Below are 21211 nucleotides of genomic sequence, written 5' to 3'. Positions count from 1 at the left end.
ATAAGTCCTCTGTTGAACAGCTCTTACAGTCAGAAAGTTCTTCCGGATACTTAGTCGACATCTCCTTTCTTATGCCTTAAATCCATTGGTTTGGGTCCTAGCTTCCAGGGTTAACAAAAAGTTACTGCAGCTGTTTGAAGATGGGGCGACATCCCCATTGAGAGTAAACCCTCACGGCAGTGGCGTAGCGTGGGGGGTGCAGGGGGGGCCGGCCGCACCGGGCGCAACATCTGGGGGTTAGGGGGCGCAAATCCACGGGTTAGGGGGCGCAAATTACTTGCCTTGCCCCGGGTGCTGACAACCCACGCTTCGCCACTGCCTCACGGACCATCTCTTAGGCTCAGTGGGAATTTCTCTTTTAAATTAACTGCTTAATGTTTCCCAAGGCCCTGAGCTACACAAGTCCAAGACTTTAAACAAAAGAATTGGGGAGTAGTTCAGTGTTGCACTAAAGTGGCTGTTCCACAGGTCAAACATTTATGCTTGCTAGAAAGAACAATCCCACTTTCCTCTCCCCATGCATTGTTCTGGGGGTTCTCCAGACTCCCTCCAAGCCAGTTTCAAGGGTGGGGAGAGCCCCCTTGTGCAAACAGAAGTCCTTGTGCAAGGCTTCCACTGATGGTGCTCATTCATTGAATCCTGCCCCTAAAAATAGTAATGTGGGTTTTTCTGTGGGGTGATCTGCACATGCAGGGTCGGGACGCGGGTGGCGCTGTGGGTTAAACCACAGAGCCCAGGACTTGCCGATCAGAAGGTGATGGGGTGAGCTCCCGTTGCTCGGTCCCTGCTCTTGCCAACCTAGCAGTTCGAAAGCACGTCAAAGTGCAAGTAGATAAATAGGTACCACTCCAGCGGGAAGGTAAACAGCATTTCTGTGTGCTGCTCTGGTTCTCCAGAAGCGGCTTAGTCATGCTGGCCACATGACCCGGTGATGTGGTGAGGTACTGTATTCTGAAATGCTCTCTCTGATTTGGAGAGACGGGGAAGATATCCTCCCTTGTTATATAAAAATAGAAAGTGAGAACAAAGCTATTGTACCTGACTTGCTACTTTCTATGTAGAAAGAAATTTTTATTTCACCATGAAGGAGCCTTCATGCATGTGGTACCACTGCTGAAATTTGAAGTGATACAGTTCTGGAAGGCTGTCCCTGCATGACCCATGCACCCTCTCTGACCTCTGTGCAAGTATAGATCAGCCTTGTGTGGGACTCTACAATACTGCACTTAAAGAAAACTCACTGAGTTCCTAGGAAGCCTAAGAGAAGCATTACAGTTCATGTCAGTTATTAGGGAGTTGCATTGACGGGTATGGGAATGAATGAATGAATGAATGAATGAATTTTATTTATATCCCGCCCTCCCCAGCCGAAGCCAGGCTCAGGGCAGCTAACAACAATCAAATAATCCAACACTCTAAAAACATTTCATTATAAAAATTAATTAAAATCAAATTAATGGCAACCGTTAAGCAAAATTCTGTGCAGGTTGCCAGAGGAGGGAGTCAGGCTGGGCCCTGACCAAAGGCCTGGTGGAACAACTCTGTCTTGCAGGCCTTGCGGAAAGATGTCAGGTCCCGCAGGGCCCTAGTCTCTTGTGACAGAGCGTTCCACCAGATTGGAGCCGCAGCCGAGAAAGCCCTGGCTCGAGTTGAGGCCAGCCTAACCTCTCTGAGGCCTGGGACCTTCAGGATGTTTTTATTTGCAGACCGTAGGTTCCTCTGTGGGGCATACCAGGAGAGGCGGTCCCGTAGGTACGAGGGTCCTAGGCCGTACAGGGCTTTAAAGGTTAAAACCAGCACCTTAAACGTGATCCTGTACTCCACCGGGAGCCAGTGCAGCTGGTATAGTACCGGATGAATGTGATCTCGCAGCGAAGACCCCATAAGGAGTCTCACCGCGGCATTCTGCACCCGCTGGAGTTTCTGGGTCAGTCTCAAGGGCAGCCCCACGTAGAGCGAGTTACAATAATCCAGTCTGGAGGTAACCGTCGCGTGGATCACAATGGCTAGGTCAGGGCGAGAGAGATAAGGGGCCAACTGCTTAGCTTGGCGGAGATGAAAAAATGCCGCCTTTGTTATAGCTGTAATCTGCGCCTCCATAGAGAGGGAGGTATCAAAGATTACACCCAAACTCTTAATGGACGGTGCTGGCACTAATTGTACCCCCGCAAGAGATGGGAGAGTAGGCTAACTCCTTGCGAAATATTTCGTCTCCCCTCCCTCTATTTGTATATCTCCATTGGGTTAAGCTGTTGTTACTATTGCTCACTTATTGACCAGGCTTTACTCAAGAAGGGCTTTTTGGATGGATGGCCAGGTTGGTCAATATGTATTAAATCTGCTGTCTTGATAGTACAATTAAGAGATTGGTTTTGCTCTAACCTTAGGAGCCAACTCCTAGGGGCTACGGGGGCTTTGGCTCCCACAATAAAATATTTGAGTGCTGAAGTTGATGGGCTTTCCCATTCAAATGGTGTGTGTGCGCACTGCATCATGTGATCAATTATGCAGGGCACGGCTTACCTGGGCCCCCACAATATTTTATTCAAATTGGCACCCCTGGTTCTAACATTTTAGCGGTTGACACAAAAACGGCTGATGTAATAGTAGCAACAAATTGCAAAATAGATGGGAAAAGTCACATGTGCTTGGAAGTAGAAGCTTTACCTTAGTAAAGGTGATGGCTGTATTCCAAACCTACCAGGAATATCTTAACCTTTGTCTAGTTCTTGCAGTTTCAACATGGATATGCTGAAAGCAATAAAACAAACAAACCTGTTTGGTGCAGGAGCAAAGACATATTCCCAAGTAACTAGTCATAGTCTTGTCCTGTCTGTTACTAAAATTAGACTTCATTGAAACAATTTGATCAGATTAAATTTGATATAATCTGACGGCATGCTCAAATGAGCGCATACAGGTCATGTTTCATAAGTTTAACATGTGAAACTTCTAACATGGTGAGAGAGGAGTGGTGTGTGTGTGTGAACTTAAGTTGACCGCTTTGCCAAAAATCCAACAGCCAATAGAAGAGTTCTTTTGAGGAAGCAGAATGAAATGTGGATAGTTTCTTCTGCCTCAAGGATGCAAGCCTTAACATTGTTGGGTCATGTGGTTCCAGTACTTTCATTCATACCAGAGCCATGTGTGATGGTCTTGGGGAAGAAGAAGAGAGTTTGGATTTGATATCCCGCTTTATCACTACCCAAAGGAGTCTCAAAGCGGCTAACATTCTCCTTCCCCTTCCCCACAACAAACACTCTGTAAGGTGAGTGGGGCTGAGAGACTTCAGAGAAGTGTGACTGACCCAAGGTGACCCAGCAGCTGCATGTGGAGGAGTGGAGATGCGAACCCGGTTCACCAGATTACGAGTCTGCCGCTCTTAACTACTACACCACACTGGCTCTCCTAAAATAGAGTATGGATGTAATCAGATGCTCGTCCCTCCATAAGAGGAAGCAGCTTTGTGTGTTACAAAGTAAGGTAAAGGTAAAGGGACCCCTGACCATTAGGTCCAGTCGTGACCGACTCTGGGGTTGCGGCGCTCATCTCGCTTTATTGGCAGAGGGAGCCGGCGTACAGCTTCCGAGTCATGTGGCCAACTAAGCTGCTTCTGGCAAACCAGAGCAGCGCACGGAAACGCCGTTTATCTTCCCGTCAGAGCGGTACCTATTTATCTACTTGCACTTTGACATGCTTTCGAACTGCTAGGTTGGCAGGAGCAGGGACCGAGCAACAGGAGCTCACCCCGTTGTGGGGATTCAAACCACCGATCTTCTGATCGGCAAGTCCTAGGCTCTGTGGTTTAACCCACAGCGCCAACAAATGCTGCTTGGTAACTCCTGCAGGAAGTTTGCCACATTGGGATGTGCACAAAAATGTAAGGAGAGCCTTGAAGAATTGGGTCAAAGGCCCATGCGGTCCAGCATCCTGCTTTCACAGTGGCCACCCAGATGCCTATGGAAAGCTGACAAGCAGCACATGAGTGCAACAGCACTCTACCCACCTGCGATTCCCGGGAATTAGTAGAGTCATACCTCGGGTTGAAGTTGCTTCAGGTTGAGCGTTTTCGGGTTGTGCTCTGCGACGACCCGGAAATAACGGAACGCATTATTTCCGAGTTTCGCCGCTCGTGCATGCATATACGCTCAAAATTATGGCATGCGCAGAAGCAGCAAATCGTGACCCGCACAGACGTGGGTTGCGTTCGCATCCAGAGGTACCACTGTATTTAGAGGCATCCTGCCTCCAGCACTGAAGGGACTACATGACTAGAAGCCACTGATTGTCTCATCTGCCTGGAATGTATCTAAACCCCTTTTTGAAGCAATCTTAAGTTTGCAAGATGCATGCATCACTGCTACTCAGGCTCCTACAAGCCTCCCTTTTCAGCCACTACCAGATATATAAATGCTGTAAGCTAAATGCACTAGTGACTGCATGTTTTCAGGGCAGCACATACTGTGTGATGTTTCGAAACCACTCTTGAGTTTATTCCCTTTTACACAGGGGCATGTGTTGTCATGTAAAACCTTTGAAAATCCAGGTGCCCTCAGGGCTTGCAAAACAAGGGGAATACAATAGACATTTTTTGAAAAACACATTGGGCAATTAAGCCCTTCTTAAACCCTGTGACTTATGAACATTGGCTCTGCACTGGCCTCCGAAGAGTTATACCTGAAGAGTTATACCTTTGATAAACACTTCCTTCATACTGCTGTACGTACTAAGTTCAGGTTAAGGTTAGGTTTAAAATTAAGGGGATAGGGTCATTCTACGCTTTCAGTAGCAGAAGCATGCTGCTAATGAGATTGTGTGTGCTTTGCTTGCCAGAGTAGGAGAACTCTTATTTTATAAAATAAATAATTAAACTAGCATAGTTCTTGGTATGTGGTGCCTGTCCTGTGGAACACCCTCCCATCAGATGTCAAGGAAATATACAACCATCTGACTTTTAGAAGACATCTGAAGGCAGCCCTGCCTAGGGAAGATTTTTATGTTTGATGTTTTGTCGTGGTTTTAATAGTCTGTTGGGAGCCATCCACAGTGGCTGGCAAAACCCAGACAGATGGGCGGAGTATAAATAATGAATTATTATTATTATTTATTATTCAGTCATTACATTGCAAATCCCAGTTTGCTGTGATGTTCAACTGTTAACTGTGGTTTTGAATAATCCTCCAAACCATGGTTTGATCCTTATTTGGAGGGATTGCTCAAACCACAGTTACCAGTTCAGAAGTTGCAGGGAACTGTAATTTAGAGGAAACCAGGAAGTCGTCTATAAAGGCACATTTAATCCACCTTGCAACTAACTGGATACACATTGGCAGTCTAGCCTTGGAATTTGCATATGCAAAGCAGACTTAGGAGAACTTGTGTTTCTGAATACATTTTTATTCCACAATGGCTGCAATTATGCCTCAGTGGCTAATATTTGTCAGCTTCTGACAGACTGCTAGCTCCTCAACTTGCGTTTGGAGATGATTGGAAGAAATGTAAACAGCTGCAATATGTCAGAGTAGCAAATTCCCCAAAGGGATAAAGTTTGCTTTATTACGGGTTTTTAAATCCTGCTATTAAAAAACAATGGGGGATGGAACCATAATTTCTAGAATTTACATGATAAGGTTTTTTTTATTTACTCTTTCTTTTTTATTAATAAGAATCGTTCCACTTACAGCATAACAGGATGGATGCTTTGTTATCCTCAGCTATTGTCGGTGACAAACTACTCTTGCCATCAGTCTTGTAGTTTATCCACCAGGGAGCCAGATTATGGCCTTGTAAAATGGAGTGCCGTTCCTAAAATCCCTTAATTAATTACAATTTCTTGCTCTCTTCCACTGAATATATTGTATGTGCATCAAGAGGCCTTGGATTTATCTCCTTGCTACTTATTTTCACATGTCTGTTTTTGTAGAGCATCTTTAGAAAAGTGCACCTCTTTTTGTGGTACATCAAGAATAGGGGAATCAAGAATAAGGATGATCAAAAAGTGTATGGCATTAAAAAAAACCTCTTCATCCAGCAAATCAGAATTAGGGGCTGAGACCTGCAAAACAAACATGGAGGGGATGAAATGGAAGAGTGATTAGACTGTTCTTGGCTTCCACACCTTTTCTGTTGCCTGGACCATTGACTCTTTCTGTGACTGCTAAATGACATCCCCCCTTCCCAAATGGGATGGATGCCTGGATTTCTTTGATCAGTTGGCTAATGGAATATCCATGTGTGTATGAATAGCGCTTATTTGAAGGATCAAGTCCATTCATGAAATGTATCCAAATGGTCTGGCCTAAGTGTGTTGTGGGACTTTTGCCTGGTCCATTGGCATTCAGGTGGTGGCTGGAGGCAACTCTTGCACTCGTGACTTGTATTACCCTCATGACTTGCCCTGAAGCATCTCACGAGGAAAGGCTACTTTGTGCATTTCCGTGCATGTGCTAGAGTGGCATAAGAAAACATTTAAAGGTAAAGGGACCCCTGATCATTAGGTCCAGTCGTGACCGACTCTGGGGTTGTGGCGCTCATCTCGCTTTATTGGCCGAGGGAGCCAGCGTACAGCTTCTGGGTCATGTGGCCAGCATGACTAAGCTGCTTCTGGCGAACCAGAGCAGCGCACTGAAACGCCGTTTTACCTTCCCGCCAGAGCGGTACCTATTTATCTACTTGCACTTTGACATGCTTTCGAACTGCTAGGTTGGCCGGAGCAGGGACTGAGCAACGGGAGCTCACCCCATCGCGGGGATTCAAACCACCGACCTTCTGATTGGCAAGTCCTAGGCTCTGTGGTTTAACCCACAGCGCCACCCGTATTTAAGAAAATATTTAGGGTGTGGTAATTTTGTGTGAATCCTGTGTTGGCATATATTTGAGCTAGATCTCTCCAGGAAAAACTTGGAGAAAAACTCTACTCTCCCATTGCCACCTCCCATCCTTTTTGTTTGGCAGAATGGAGTTATGCTTGCAGGACCTGTTTGTAGGACTTTAACTCAGGGTGCAATCTAGGAACTGTTTCTTTGTCGTCACCCCTGCTTGCCGACAATAGAATGGACAGTAGCCCTGGGAATTTTCTTGGTGTTCCCTGCTCCTTAAAGCAATGGTCCATCTTGTATTACCACACCCCCCCCCTTTATTATTACTGCAGATGAACTGTATTCCTGAAAAGTGTGACATAATTGGTGGTATTCACTTTATTAAATTATTTTTCTCTCTCCTCTTTCCCACCCCTTGCTTTTTTTGTGTGTGTCTTGTGTAGCTCAGCTGTGAAAAAATATGGGAGACGACAGGCCATTTGTGTGCAATGCCCCGGGCTGCGGACAGGTACGTTTACAGTATACTTTATTACGAGTGTATCGTTGTGAATCAAAGTGGCTGTTTTATCACTAAGGCAAAGAGTTTAAAGCCAGTGTTTTACGTGATCACTGGAGGTAATCAGATCGGAGGATTTGCAGTGCGTAAATCCAAGTTACGACCAAGTGCAAGGGCTCCAAAGTAATGAAATTTGCCTGGCTTTTGTGCCGTATTGGTGTTCTTTTGGTATACCAACCAACATCCCCAATAATATCCATGGAGCCTGGAAAGGGAAAACCCTATTCTGATCTCCAGTTAATGTTCTCTTCTTTTGTCAAACAAGCCTGAAAAAGGAAACACACAATCTAATTTGTTAGCTACTTTAGGATATTTTTGAAAAGCAGCTTATAATGTATCTGTTTATTAAATGTATGTGTTGGATTGGGCTACTAGCACGGTAGCAAAACAGATTATGCTGGTTTGACACATATTAGACAATGAAGTCTTCATGCAGTATACATGTATGTAATAAAATGTGTAGCAGCTTTGACATTTTATTCATACAGGCAGCATGGTATACTTTACCTGTGACCGATGAAAGCAATTGGCGGAAAATTGAAGCACCCCAATGACTCACTCATTCCAAATCTGCATTAATACACTTTCTCTTCCTTTTAACAAAACAAAAATGCCCAATTCCCCCTTTTTCTTTTCCTCTCTGTAAAATCATATTCACTGACCATTTTCATTCTGCAAAACATTCCAGCCAGTCATGAGTACAGAAGCATTCTGCAAAAGCATCCGGCTCCCAGGGTTGCCAGAATTCTGTTCTCCACACTGGTGCCACAGAGAAGGCTGCACCAATGTGGCACATTTCAGCATTTTCATGAACTGGTCACCCTGTAATCTATATTCGCTATATTACACTTTGAAGTGCTGGGTCAGTCTTTTCTTTGGTCCAAGGGGCACATTCACTGTTGGCTAAACCTGCAAAGGCCTCGTGCCAGCAGTAAGCATGGCTGAAATGGGCATTGGCAACCCAAACTCGCTCACTCTGTCCTGTACACAGTCTCCCTACCTCATTAGTGGTGAGAGTGCGATAGGTTATTAAGGAGAGCCTTTTGACGTTGTTATTTCTCTGATGTATTCAAGGAGAGCAGAACTACTCAGTGGGGGCCACATGCTAGAGAGGCAAAAGTGGGGGGGGGGCAGAGCAATGGGCGTGACTTGTCTTTAAAAGGGAGGTTACATTCCAGCCATGCCTAAGCTGAAGGCTTTTACGCATAACTGTCCTCCTTCCAGGTAAGCAAGCAGCATTATCACAGCTCAAGGACACACTCCAGCCTAAGAAACGCAGCGACTGGAAGTTTACTAAGACTTAACTAATACAGCAAACAGTTTAGCACTGTGGCTTGGTGGAGTAGCCTCTTTCTCTTGCAAGGTTTTGCACGTGCATTTCTAGCAAGTTTATTGTATATGTTCAGTAGAGCATAATCTCAGGATTGTGGGTTTGAGCCCCACAATGGACACAAGATTCATGCATTTCATGACCCTCGTGGTCCCTTCAACTGTGATTCTGTGAGTGGTAGCAGAGATATAGATCTGTAAATACATAGGGGAAAATACTATATGCATGTCAAGACCATGCAGTTGTCTGTATGTCTGAGAGATGTGACCAGTCAGTGCTCACTACTGTCATCCACCGCAAGTTCCTTGTACATGCCAACATAATTTTTTCCCTTTTAATCTGATGTGGGGATCTTCTTCAATGAGCTTTCTATCAGCCTTCAGAATGGTGTGCTCAAAGGTGGGTTTATCTGCCTACGTTTAGAGAAACCGTGTCTTCAATTTGCCCCTTTTCTTTTCCTTCTGCCTTCCATTCAAAAGGGGGGGGGGAGAGAAAATCCTACTCATACAATTAATGCATCCCCTTTTATTTTCTCCAATTGGGAACTAATTTATTTTGCATAATATGATGCATATGGGATGGGGCCCAGGAATGTACATAATACTTTGAAAGATGGAATGGTTTCATCACATCCATTAATATGCTTTTTATGTAGTCTGAGAGGAACAGAATGTCTTATGCTGCCACTTCAGCTTATAATGTGTCATAATGAAATGAACTCTTGGTTTGTAGTTGGTGGATGCTAAAAAGTACAACCTCCAATATACATAGTGGTTCTTACGTAAAACCAGGCTGCTGGATCAGGCCAGTGACCCATCCAATCCCGCAGCCTGTTCTTAACGTGGCAAACCAAATGCCTGTGAGAAACCCACAAGAAGGATTTTGACCAGAGGAGCCCTCTTATGGTTCCCAGTAACTGGCATTCAAAAGCATTACTGCCTTCAACTCTTAGATGTCTCTGCCTGTCTCCTATTAAGGATGGGTAGATCAGTCTGTTCCCAGTGCCTATCAATTTTATGCGTTAATGTCATTTATGTCGGCTTCGGCCAAATATACCTGAAGGAGCACCTCCACCCTCATCATTCATCCCGGACACTGAGGTCCAGCTCCGAGGGCCTTCTGGCGGTTCCCTCCCTGCAAGAAGTGAGCTTACAGGGAACCAGGCAGAGGGCCTTCTCTGTAGTGGCGCCCGCCCTGTGGAATGCCCTCCCATAAGATGTCAGAGAAATAAACAAGTATCTGACTTTTAGAAGACATCTGAAGGCAGCCCTGTTTAGGGAAGTTTTTAAAGTTTGATGTTTTATCATGTTTTTAATATTCTGTTGGGAGCCACCCAGAGTGGCTGGGGAGGCCCGGCCAGATGGGTGGGGTATAAGTTGTTGTTGTTGTTGTTGTTGTTGTTGTTGTTGTTGTTGTTGTTACATATCTTCATAAATCCCTGTTTCCATGTTAATCTGATTTTTTTTTAACACATGTATGAAAAATTTCTATTTATGAACATATCTAAATACGTATATTCTCTCCGAGTATACATTTCTAAATATACTTTACCCTCAAATACAACAATTCTTTGATAAAAATACAGTTTTTATACATTTTTGTATAAGTAGATAATAGTATCACAAAACTTGAAGGGCTGCTAAATCCACAGAATAATTGGATCAAATCCAGCATAGCACCAAGGCAGTCATTCCACCAGTTCAAGGATTTCTGCTTGTTCAATGGAATCTTCTTCATCTCTCTATACCCCAAGCTGTCCTATGAGTTCCCCCAACCCTCTGGTGCAGATTTGGGGAGGGCACAGGGTGGCGTGGGGGGTCCCATTACTCAAGAGCAGACCCTTACATTGATGGGACTTGTTAGTAGAATACTGCCCAATATGTTATTGGGGGTACATATTGGATCAATATGCTGAAACAATGTGAACCAAACAAAATTCTCCGCTATCCCTTCTCTTTACTGGAGTGTTTAGTGGGGTCAGGGAAGAGCAGGAACAAGTGAAATAAATTTGAAATACAAGCTGAAAAGTATTGCTGCGAAGCCTTTTCACTTCTGTCTTGAAAGCACGTTAACAATATGAAATGTTCATTCATTATTGCAGCATTTGTGGCACCAATTAACTTGATCCCAATTTCTTCCATTCTATTGTTTTTTTGGAAAGTGCTGTTGTGATGAAGGGACGGTGACCTAAAACTGATTTTGATGAGCTTGCTATCCCCTCCACCCTATAATCCAAGCTACTGGGCTTTTAATGGGCCTGTAAACATGTTTTTGGTTGCTAGGTCTTTAATGGCTGTTATTTTTGGATTCTGTACATGATCACTTCCCAGCAGTAAGCTTGATGTGACACAGCTGAGTTCTAAATGTGCTGCATATACTTCTTTTAAAAAGATTCAGCTGAAGGTCGTTTATCTAGTTTCTTTTCTAAGAGGACAGGTGACAATCTTTCCATTCCAGCTCCTGCCCTAAAGTGGTTGCTTGACAAGAATGTGTCTCTTAGAGGGAGTGGAGGCAGGGGGATCGAAAACTTCCTGTGCCTGAGACTGTATACAGTTCTAAGTCACATTAACTTCAACTTTTTTAGGGTATGCGTCTAGCCCTCATGGTTGCAAAGAAAAACATATCAAATGCTGCCCTCTGAACAGTTTTGAAACCTTTCAGTTTTCACCTAGAATGTACCATCTGAAATCCTTTGTAGATGGATATATTTTAATTTAAAGTTTTTTTTTTAAAACTGACTTACAATTCCAGTTTGAAGCTCTCATAAGCCCTCCTATTTGGCCATCTAGTCAAATATTGGGGTGTATGGGGGGGTTAGGGGAGGGGTAGTACCTCTGGTGGAGGACACCTCATGCTCCTGGGATAGTTTGTCCACCTTTGGTCCTCACCCTGCAATCAGCTCTCGCCTGTAGCTCCTAGAAGCTGTCAGCATGCAACAGCGGCCACACCCCAAAAATGGCATTGGCTGACTGGCTAAACCAGGTGAGGGTGGCCAATGGGTCTCAAACTCTTCATCAATTAGGGGCTTCCCCTGCATGCAAAGACAGGTCCTGGCAGATTAGGCGGACAATACCAAAACTGGGTCCAGTGATCAAGAAAGTGGTTTCTGCGTGGTTTCTGCGTGTACTGTAGAGGGGAGTGAGGGGCAGAGGGGGCTCTGGGAAAGTAGCCTATCTAGGAGAAGGAAATCTCTGATCCTAAACCTCTGCTGCATTGCTAAAAGGCTAAGGAGTAAACTCTACATAAATCCAGATTGGATCCAGAGTTTTTCAAGCACCTACTGTTGGGTGTATGAACAGGCCTTATAAAGTCTTCAGGAAACCTAGTTTGAAAATGGGGTGTCGATGGCGGTAGTGGTAGTGGTAGTACTACTTGATTGCCCCTAGTCACTGACAACAAATGTCTAATATCTGCTGGAGTGGAGACAGATTCTTTTTATTTTAATTCTTCCTCCAAAGTGCTTCAGGGGTTGTGGTTGTGATCCATATCTTTTATGCTTTTAATCATCTTCTGAGGTAAATTAGGCTGGGAGATAACGATTAGCCCAAGATCACCCAATAAGCTCTGTGGTTGAACAGTGGCTTAATCTCAGTTCTCCTCTGTTTAATTCCAGCACTTACCACTACATCACATTGGCACACAGACTATGCTATCAAAACGAGTTGTTTAAATGTAGTTGAAGAGAAACAAGTCTAAGGCTTTTGTCCTTTGGTTTGCGGTTTGTTTTTCAGGCGCTACCTAAGCACTTCATGTGTAGGATAGTATAATCACATTTAATCACTGCCCATTGGCAGTTCCTGCCCTGAGACAAGATATCCACAGCCTAAAGTCACTTTGATAGCTGTTTGGCCAGCCTTGCCTTGGAAACCTCCAAGGAAATCTATTCCATAGTCTTATCTCTGGAAGGTTCTTGGCTGTTTTGGACTGGTAGTTTGAAAGCTATTGTTTAAATAAAACCTGTTGCCCTATAATTTTAAACCCAGAGTTGCAATTTCTGGAGTAAGAATATTGTAGAATACTTTATATTTACATAACATGTATTTGAGAGTTAGGGAGGTGTTTTCATTTTGGGGAAATCGGTGGTCTGTTGGCCTTTCCTGCTCTTAGTTGCCATAATATACAAACTCGGATGAGTTTCTGAACATCAGGTTTTCTTCTTATTGATATACTGATATTGAAGAGAAACAGATACAGTCAAAGTGTACCCAAATAGCTATATTGAGGGCTTAAATGCCTTTCCCCCAGGCTATTTATTTCTGTATATTCACAGTAATATAGTAATCCAACCAAATGGATAAAGTTCCGTTATTTACATAAGTTTTACTTTTTCACACAAGACTAGTAAAATTGCCCCTCTGTACAGACTGTAATAGCAAGCTTCATGTACATAATGTTTGAAGGGGGAAGTGTCAGTTTAACATAGAGGTTTTGACAGTACTGTGATATCTATGCAGAGAAGAAAACTTGTTGTAAGAAGCAGCTCTGCGTTTTAGCCGAAAGTGTCAAGTGAAATAGATCCAAATAGTTGGCAGAGATACTGGGCATCCCCAATGGCTACTTAAAATAATCTTCTAAAGCTATTTAAAATACTCTGAGATAATAAAACACATCCTCAGTGGAGCTGAATGTGAGCAATAAACTTTAGCGATGTCATTAAAGCAGAAAGGTATTGACTTAAAAATGTATAATGATGCAACCTTCTCATTAGACCTACTGAAATACACTCTTGTATTAACTGTCTTAGAGACATAAAATTGCTGTCAGTAGAGAAAGGAGCTGATGGCCATTTCACACAATAAAATTGCCACATCAGGGATGCAGATGGAGTGGGATCAGTTTGTTTTTTGCTCCCAGCGAAGCACCCCATGTTCAATTCACAGCTCAGCTCACCACCATTTGCTTTTTGGATTAGTGTATTTTAGTGGCCGGCAAAATTAAATATAACTGGTCACATAGTAGGGTGCTTCTGCAACATCTGTGCCATCAATAAGCAGGGTACACACAACCCATATCCCTTGAATAGACAAGATACCCAAGATCTGCCACAGGACATACTGAGCATGTTGCAGTACCATAAAACTAAAAACAAATCAACCCTCCCTTTTCTAGCTTAAAAAAAACCACCACAACTCAACTGAAAGGTACAATTCACTCGTTGTCTGGCTGTCACAAAATATAGCAGCTCAATGTTAACGCTATGAATTCCCTTTCCACTCACTTTTTAAAATCCCAAACAAATGGAATTTGTAGATGGTGTTATAAAGTATTTAAAATAGAAGGCTGTCATTAGTGTGCTTTATCCAGTACAACTGCCTTGTAGTATAGAATTTTTTTTTATGAGTAGTGCAATAACACTGGCTGTATTCTGGAAGCCAGAGAATTTAGACAGCTACCAAGGAAAAAAATTGGAACATTTCACTTTTTAATACTTACCACAAATCACCACTTAGAGTCTGATCGCATCACTACTTTTATACAAGCCATTTCCTCAAACAATTGTCTGCTTTTTAAACCCACCTCCCGGAGAATTTATTCCCCTTAAGCCTATGCTTCTAAGGGTGTCATCTGCAGAACATCCAAGAAATCAAAAGCTCAGAACCTGCATGAGGCCAGAAAATGACTCCCCCTCTTTGTGCTTTATTGTATCCTCTTATCTTGTCATATAATAGAAATAATGTTTATGGCACTGAAGCCTCAGCACCACTTGGCATTTAACCAACCTCCAAAAGTAGTTTATTGCTTTGTATACTCTGCCACTATAACCATTATCCCTTAAATCTCTATTGCTTTGTAATATACGAGCCAACAAATGGCTTCTGTGATTGGTTAAACATGGCACTGAAGCCAAGGTGTGTTTTATAGCTGGTATAATACAAACCAATATAGATTATTCCTGTTATACAAGCTCTTGTATTAGAAAGAGGGAGGGGGGAAGAGAGAAGGTGCCCTCTCTTTCAAGAAGATTTCCAGTGACAGGCTGCCCTTGCTTTCTTTGACTTTTTAGTGGCAAATCACGTGATTGTAGAAAAGATCTCGTATAAGTACACTGATGCTTTTGAACACAAAAACTTGCATCCATTTTGAGAGTAGTTTCTCCCTTCCTCCACTTGGATAACTGGGTTGGTAGTTGGTTACTGAGAGTTGATCACATAGCCTAAATCCAGACTAATGCACGATGAATGTCTCTCTGCTAGAAAAGTAAATATGAAGGGGAAGCTTCTCCCTTTAACTTTTAAATCCCTGAATTTTACTCTTGTGTTAGTTAGCTCTTTGCCAGAATCCTTCTCCTAAAAGTCCATACTTCCCTACATTTCCCCCATTCCTTTCGATCTGCTTTTAGACAACAGCATTGCCTGGTCTTGTGAAATAACTGCAGGATGGGGGATGTGGACCAGTTAGGCCAAACTACATACTTTCCCTTCATGTCCAATAACATTGGGAGGAGGAATTCTCCAGCTGGGTTCAGGAGATCTTAAGGAATTTTGCAGGATTCTGTCTTGCCCCCATACTTTTTAGCATCTACATGGAACTTCAGGGAAAGATCATCCAGAGATTTAGTGGGAAGTGTTGGCAGTTACTTTTATAACTCCCAGCTCTATTTAATTGGCTTAGGTGAAAATGAAAGTTCTGAGCCAGTGACTGCTGTTGGTAAGGGGCCGGATGAGAGACCAAAAAAAAGAAAGAAACACAATTCTGGCAATATGGAGGTGCTGTGAACAGGCGATTTATCTCCTTTGGGAAATAGTGTTCCACTTCTTTTAGACAGGATTGCGCTCCCCATCAAGAAAGCATAGGAAACCTCCACCCCATGGGCCAAATTTGTGACACATTTAAATGGTGACAAATGCAAGCAGTGCTTGCAAAGGAACAATCAGCAGCACAGGCAGGGAGTTAGATCCAACTAATGTCATATGATGTCAGATAATTGGCAGGTGAGCAAACCTGCCCACCTGTCTAATATGGCCTAGAAAGAATTGGCCACAATTGAATTTGGCCCGCCAGCCAAAAGGAACTCTTCATCCCTTCCCTAAAGCATTAGGTTCACAGTCCGCGGGTTCCTCAAGTAGCATTTCCAGCATGGAGTGCTTTTTCTCGGTTGGGGGCATTATCCATGTTCAGGTAATATCCAGGATTGACTACTGCAGTATGTTTTATATATGAAGCTACCTTTTTGAAGATTGGCAGAAAGCTTCAGTTTGATCAGAATACAGCTTCCAGGCTACTAGCTGGGACCAAGCACTGGTCACATAACACCCTACGTAGAGAAGTGCAGTGATTGCCAATCTGTTTCCACACACAATTCAGAGTTCTGGCACTTTAAAATTGCCATAGCTTGAGGCATAGGCACTTGAAAAACTGCCTATTCCCATGTCAACCTTCTTGTATGTTGAGATAATTGACCAGAGGCTGTCCCTGCCATCTGAGATGAGGCAGCTAATGACTGGTAAGAGAATATTTTCAGTATCCCATCTGGGGCATTCCTTTCTCAGCAAGGCTCATCTGGTGCAAAACCAGAATCTGCAGCCGAGAACCAGCTGTGCAGAGACACCATGAGGGCTGGTTCTGATAATTGCATTGCTCGCGTTTTAATGGCTCAAATACAGGGTTGATGGGAAAATGGCCAAAGACATGTATCTTTGTCATGTTGGAATAATCAGTGTGGTCTAAATAGATTTGCTTTGGTCCATCACCAAGGCCCCTACATGCCAAATCTAGGCCAAAGCACAAGTGTCAAAGGAACATAAAGAGAGACACTGAATAGAAGTGTTCATGTACAAATGCTAGAAGCCTATGATCCAAGATGGGAGACCTGGAGTGTTTTGGCCTTAGAGGATAGCATTGATAGAGTGGTCATAATGGAAACCTGGTGGAATGGAGAGTACCAGTTGGGCATGATTATCTATATCCTAACCCTATAGAAAGGACAGGGAAGGACATACTAGAGGTGGTGTCACTCTGTATGTCAAAGAGGGCATCAGCTCCAGCAAGCTAGAAACCTTAAAAGGGCCAGACTCATCCGCAGAATTGTTCATAGTGCTACTGGGCCCTGAGAGTGATTGAGTCCTGGTGATGTGCTATTATTCCCCAGATCAAAAAAGGAGACACAATAAAGACAAATAAAATTAGACATAGGGTGGAGAAAATGGGTAGAGAAAAGTTTTTCTCCCCCTCTCACAATACTAGAATTTGTGGACATCCAAAGAATCTGAATGTTGGGAAGATTTGGGACAGACAAAAGAAAGTACTTTTTCATGTAGTGCGCAGTTAAGCTATGGAATTCTCCCATAGGAGGCAGTGACGACCATCGTTTTGGATGTCTTTAAAACAGAATTAGGCAAATCCATGGAGATAAAGGGGATGCGGGTGGCGCTGTGGGTTAAACCACAGAGCCTAGGACTTGCTGATCAGAAGGTCGGCGGTTCGAATCCCCGTGACGGGGTGAGCTCCCGTTGCTCGCTCCCTGCTCCTGCCAACCTAGCAGTTCGAAAGCACGTCAAAGTGCAAGTAGATAAATAGGTACCGCTCCAGCGGGAAGGTAAACGGCGTTTTCGTGCACTTCTCTGGTTCACCAGAAGCGGCTTAGTCATGCTGGCCACATGACCTGGAAGCTGTACGCCGGCTCTCTCAGCCAATAAACGAGATGAGCGCCGCAACCCCAGAGTCAGCCACGACTGGACCTAACGGTCAGGGGTCCCTTTACCATTTACCTATGGAGGTAAAGGCTATCAGTGGCTACTAGACGTGATGGCTCTGCTCTTCCTCCATGGTCAGAGGCAATAGGCTTCTGAACACCAGCTGCTGGAAAATGCAGGAGGGCAGAGCGCTCTCACACACAGGTCCGTCTTGCTGGAGTGCCATAGGCATCTGGTTGGCCATTGAGAACAGGATGCTGGACCAGGCGTGCCAGTGGTCTGATCCAGCAGGCCCTATTTAGAATGTGGATTTTGTTGCACAATACACTTACTCTGGAACCATAGTAACAAAACTCGCTGGCTTAATGCCCTAAGGCTTCAAGCATCTTGCTAGTAAGGGTTATTGCTCCATATTAGCAACAAAGAGGTGGTCCCCCCCCCTTTTTTTTTGTATTTTGCTCAAAAAGGGATCGCTTTCTAACTGGGAGTGCTGAGCTAATTTTTAAATAATAAGTTTGAAAAGTCATCTGAAGCCAGTGAACATTTATTTTTTAACATGCCTATAACTTAAAAATGGCCAAACCAATTTAAACCAAATTGGATAATAAAGAAAAAGCTCCTGGGCTGAGCTCCTGTATGCCAAGTTCCAGCCTAGAATGAATTTTTATTACCAAATTATAAACCTCTTAAAAATGAGGGTCTAAAATGGAAATGTTGACAGACCTTTAACTACAAGAGCATTATAACGTGTCCTGTGCTCTAAAATATAATGAAAGGCTTAAATATTGTTTAATAGCAGCACTTCCAGTAACCTGAAAGCTTAATCATTCTTACTGTGAGGATTCATTGCAGACCTAAGAACCAGTTGAGCCCCACATGCTGTGCTGTATCAACACAAGCACTTGTCTGTCAAATGAAAATTACTCTGGACAGCTCTCCAGATCCTTTCCTCTTCTAAATAAGAGCCAGTCCATTTGATTACATTCTGCTTTGGAGGTGTCGTGAAATGTAAACCTTTAGGCCATGATCTGGGGAGGTGGAGAGGAACTTGCACACCGCAGTGTTAAAAAACAGATTGCTCATTGTTGCCTTTTGGAAAAGTTGGATGGCCACTATCACATCACCAAAAAAAAAGAGGAAACGTATGACAAAAAAAAAAAGAGGATACAGATTTGCATATGCTGATATACAGAGAAAAATATGCAGATTTAGAAATAACTTTCACACTTCAAATAGAAATACAGTGCTTCTCAACAGAGTGAGCAAACTGGGACCAGAAGATTGAGTACCTGTTCAGTCTACTGTCCAGGTGTTAGCTGTTAATGGGGAGCTTCAAAACACTTTCCATTCTCCCTTCTTTATATTTAGATTACATTTTGACTGAATCATCCTTCAAATAGAGGATTGTCCTCTGTAGCGTAGGGTACATGGCCACCCAGCTGAAAACCTTTTCCATGTTGAGAGATGTACTCAGGCAATAGGTTTGATACACAATCTTAAACCATCAGCTTCAGTCCTCCAGTTTCCTCAAGGAGGCTGAAAATTCTACTGTGGTTCTTTGCAAAGGACTTGCATAAGTTCAATCTGTGCATCACTGCTCTACACAGAAGGCACTTCCATGTAGGATTCCCTGGTGCAAAGGTTCTGGATGGCACACCTTTTAAAATTTTGTATCTTGGGCTTGTATCAGCAGGCCCCTTTTATTAATATAATTGCTGTTATTATTAATCTTATTGCCCTTCACCCCCAAGGTCCTAGGACAGGTTACAGTAATTAAAGCACAATATTAAAAACAGTTTATAATAATAATAATAATAATAATAATAATAATAATAATAATAATAATTTATTATTTGTAACAGCTTGAATCATAGGAATAAGGTGGGTCCTAAAATAATACATTTTAATTGGCATATGCAAGTGGTCCATCTTCAGCACCTGATATTCAGGATGATTAAGTTCAGTTACTAGGGCTTGGTGGTGAGAACTTGACAGGCAACTTGTGTCCACATCTAAATGTATTAATGGCTGGTGGTTTAATAAAATTGCCTCCCTTAGTAAAAAAGGAGGCGTGCTTGCATGTCTTTTCTTTATAGACTCTTGAGTATCCTGGCAATAGTGATTTGAGCTGCTGTGTGGTTTGTGGTTAGCTCTGAGGATTACTCCAATGGTACAGTTTTACTCTACTCCACAGGCTAGCGAGTAACTGACAATCTTACACAATGCACTTTCTCTTCAGTCCTACAAATCCATTTAGTCAAATAAAGGATGCCCTGCTTTTCTTTATCAAATAAATCCTCAAAAAAAATTAAATCTATAAACCATAAAATGCCAAATCAATGCCAGCTTTGGAAAAACAACAACAACAAACCAATAGCTGCACTAGATCAAGCGATATCCCAAACTGTGAGCCTGATAACCCAAGGGGAATACAACCTTCTGAGAACCAGCTGCATCCCTAAACCCATATCACACTGTTCCTCTGTATTACGTTTGAATCAGTTTTCATGCAGACCTCTTTGAGAAAAATGTCACAAAGCTGGGGTGGAGAGTGAGGTACTATTGATTGGATGGAACAGTAACAATTTCGAGCTTCTGCCGATGGAAGTAGCGATCAGCCAGCTTAGTCAAGAATATTCGGGGAACCAAGGCATTAAAGATCTTGGAGGTGGTGGTGTTTACCTTGACAGCTGGGTGTCTTGACTCATCAGTTTGAGGTGGCTGTACTACCGTATTTTTCGCTCTATAAGACGCACCAGACCACAAGACGCACCTAGTTTTTGGAGGAGGAAAACAAGAAAAAAAATATTTTGAATCTCAGAAGCCAGAACAGCAAGAGGGATCACTGCACAGTGAAAGCAGCAATCCCTCTTGCTGTTCTGGCTTCTGGGATAGCTGCGCAGCCTGCATTCGCTCCATAAGACGCACACACATTTCCCCTTACTTTTTAGGAGGGAAAAAGTGAGTCTTATAGAGCAAAAAATACGGTACTTGCTTTCTGAAGCACAGTTAACCAAGGATGCGTAGGGGGACAGGGAGATACCTCAATGACCATTTTCATGTCTTCGAATTCTGTAGCTGACTGCTGTTCATCAAGCTGGAAGCCACAAAAAGGCCATGAAGTCAAATGTTTTGTATTTATGAGTGATTATCCCTGGCTTGGGGCAAATATTCAGTTGAAGGAGATCAAGCAGGGGGTGTTTGATTTGCATTGCTCCTTAGGCAAGGCACTGCCATCTGTGTGTTTAATCAAAACACCAAATTTAGCACTTCTGTCTCCACCCCCAATTTCAGAGTACTTTGGAATGTCTTCAATTTTCTGCATTCTAAAAATATGTACAGTAAACCCGTAACGTACATACATTTAACTCATGCTCATTCAACTTGACACACGGGGGGGGGGGGGGGCCTTTGGCAATCCTTCCTGCCATTGAACCCAATGTGTTTTGATTATATGTGATTTTGGCTTTAGGTGCGATCCCTGAAACGTAAATTGCAGGCTTACTGTATTTGTAATTCTGAGCTTGGTATGGAAACTGATGCACTATAAGCAGGGGTCATCAGTCTTCTGGGATGTACCTTTAAACCCAAATAGAAATGTGAAACCCAGAAATCGCTTTCTTCTTCATGCACATGTTTCTGAACATGTACCTGCACACACATCAGTAATATGAATTATTTAGTCCAATGTTTGAATTCCTAAAATCAACAAACCCCACCCCCTAATCCCCTGCTCCAGTTTTACTCAAATTATACCCCCCTCCCCATAGACTAAGAGGACCAAAACAAAATACAGGGAGGCTGGGAACCCTCTGCATGTGTGCACACTTACATATGTAGTTTGAACACTAAATTCGTCTCCCCTGGTAGTGAT

The 21211-nt window shown here is 43.2% G+C and overlaps 1 protein-coding gene and 1 long non-coding RNA gene across 4 annotated transcripts in view; both read left to right on the top strand.

Moving 5' to 3' along the window:
- LOC310671520 (cyclic AMP-dependent transcription factor ATF-7) overlaps positions 1-21211 on the top strand; it is a 108773-nt gene that overhangs the window by 17454 nt on the left and 70108 nt on the right. For 2 of the 3 annotated variants that reach the window (XM_083427717.1, XM_083427716.1), the window contains exon 2: positions 7267-7326. In XM_083427717.1, coding sequence (XP_083283843.1) covers positions 7279-7326 — 48 coding nt within the window. In that variant the 5' untranslated portion in view covers positions 7267-7278. Of the gene's footprint in view, positions 1-7261; positions 7327-21211 lie in introns of all 3 variants that reach the window. The other variant, XM_083427715.1, reaches the window with a different exon arrangement.
- Positions 10583-15390, top strand: LOC310671826. The gene is made up of 2 exons (XR_014508233.1): positions 10583-12594; positions 12705-15390. It is a non-coding gene; the product is annotated as an uncharacterized lncRNA (long non-coding RNA).

Source organism: Podarcis tiliguerta (genome assembly GCF_965153285.1).
Source record: "Podarcis tiliguerta genome assembly, chromosome: 2".
NCBI classification, from domain to species: domain Eukaryota; kingdom Metazoa; phylum Chordata; class Lepidosauria; order Squamata; family Lacertidae; genus Podarcis; species Podarcis tiliguerta.
The sequence above is the reverse complement of the archived record's forward strand: the minus strand, read 5'-3'. Positions and strand labels throughout refer to the sequence as shown.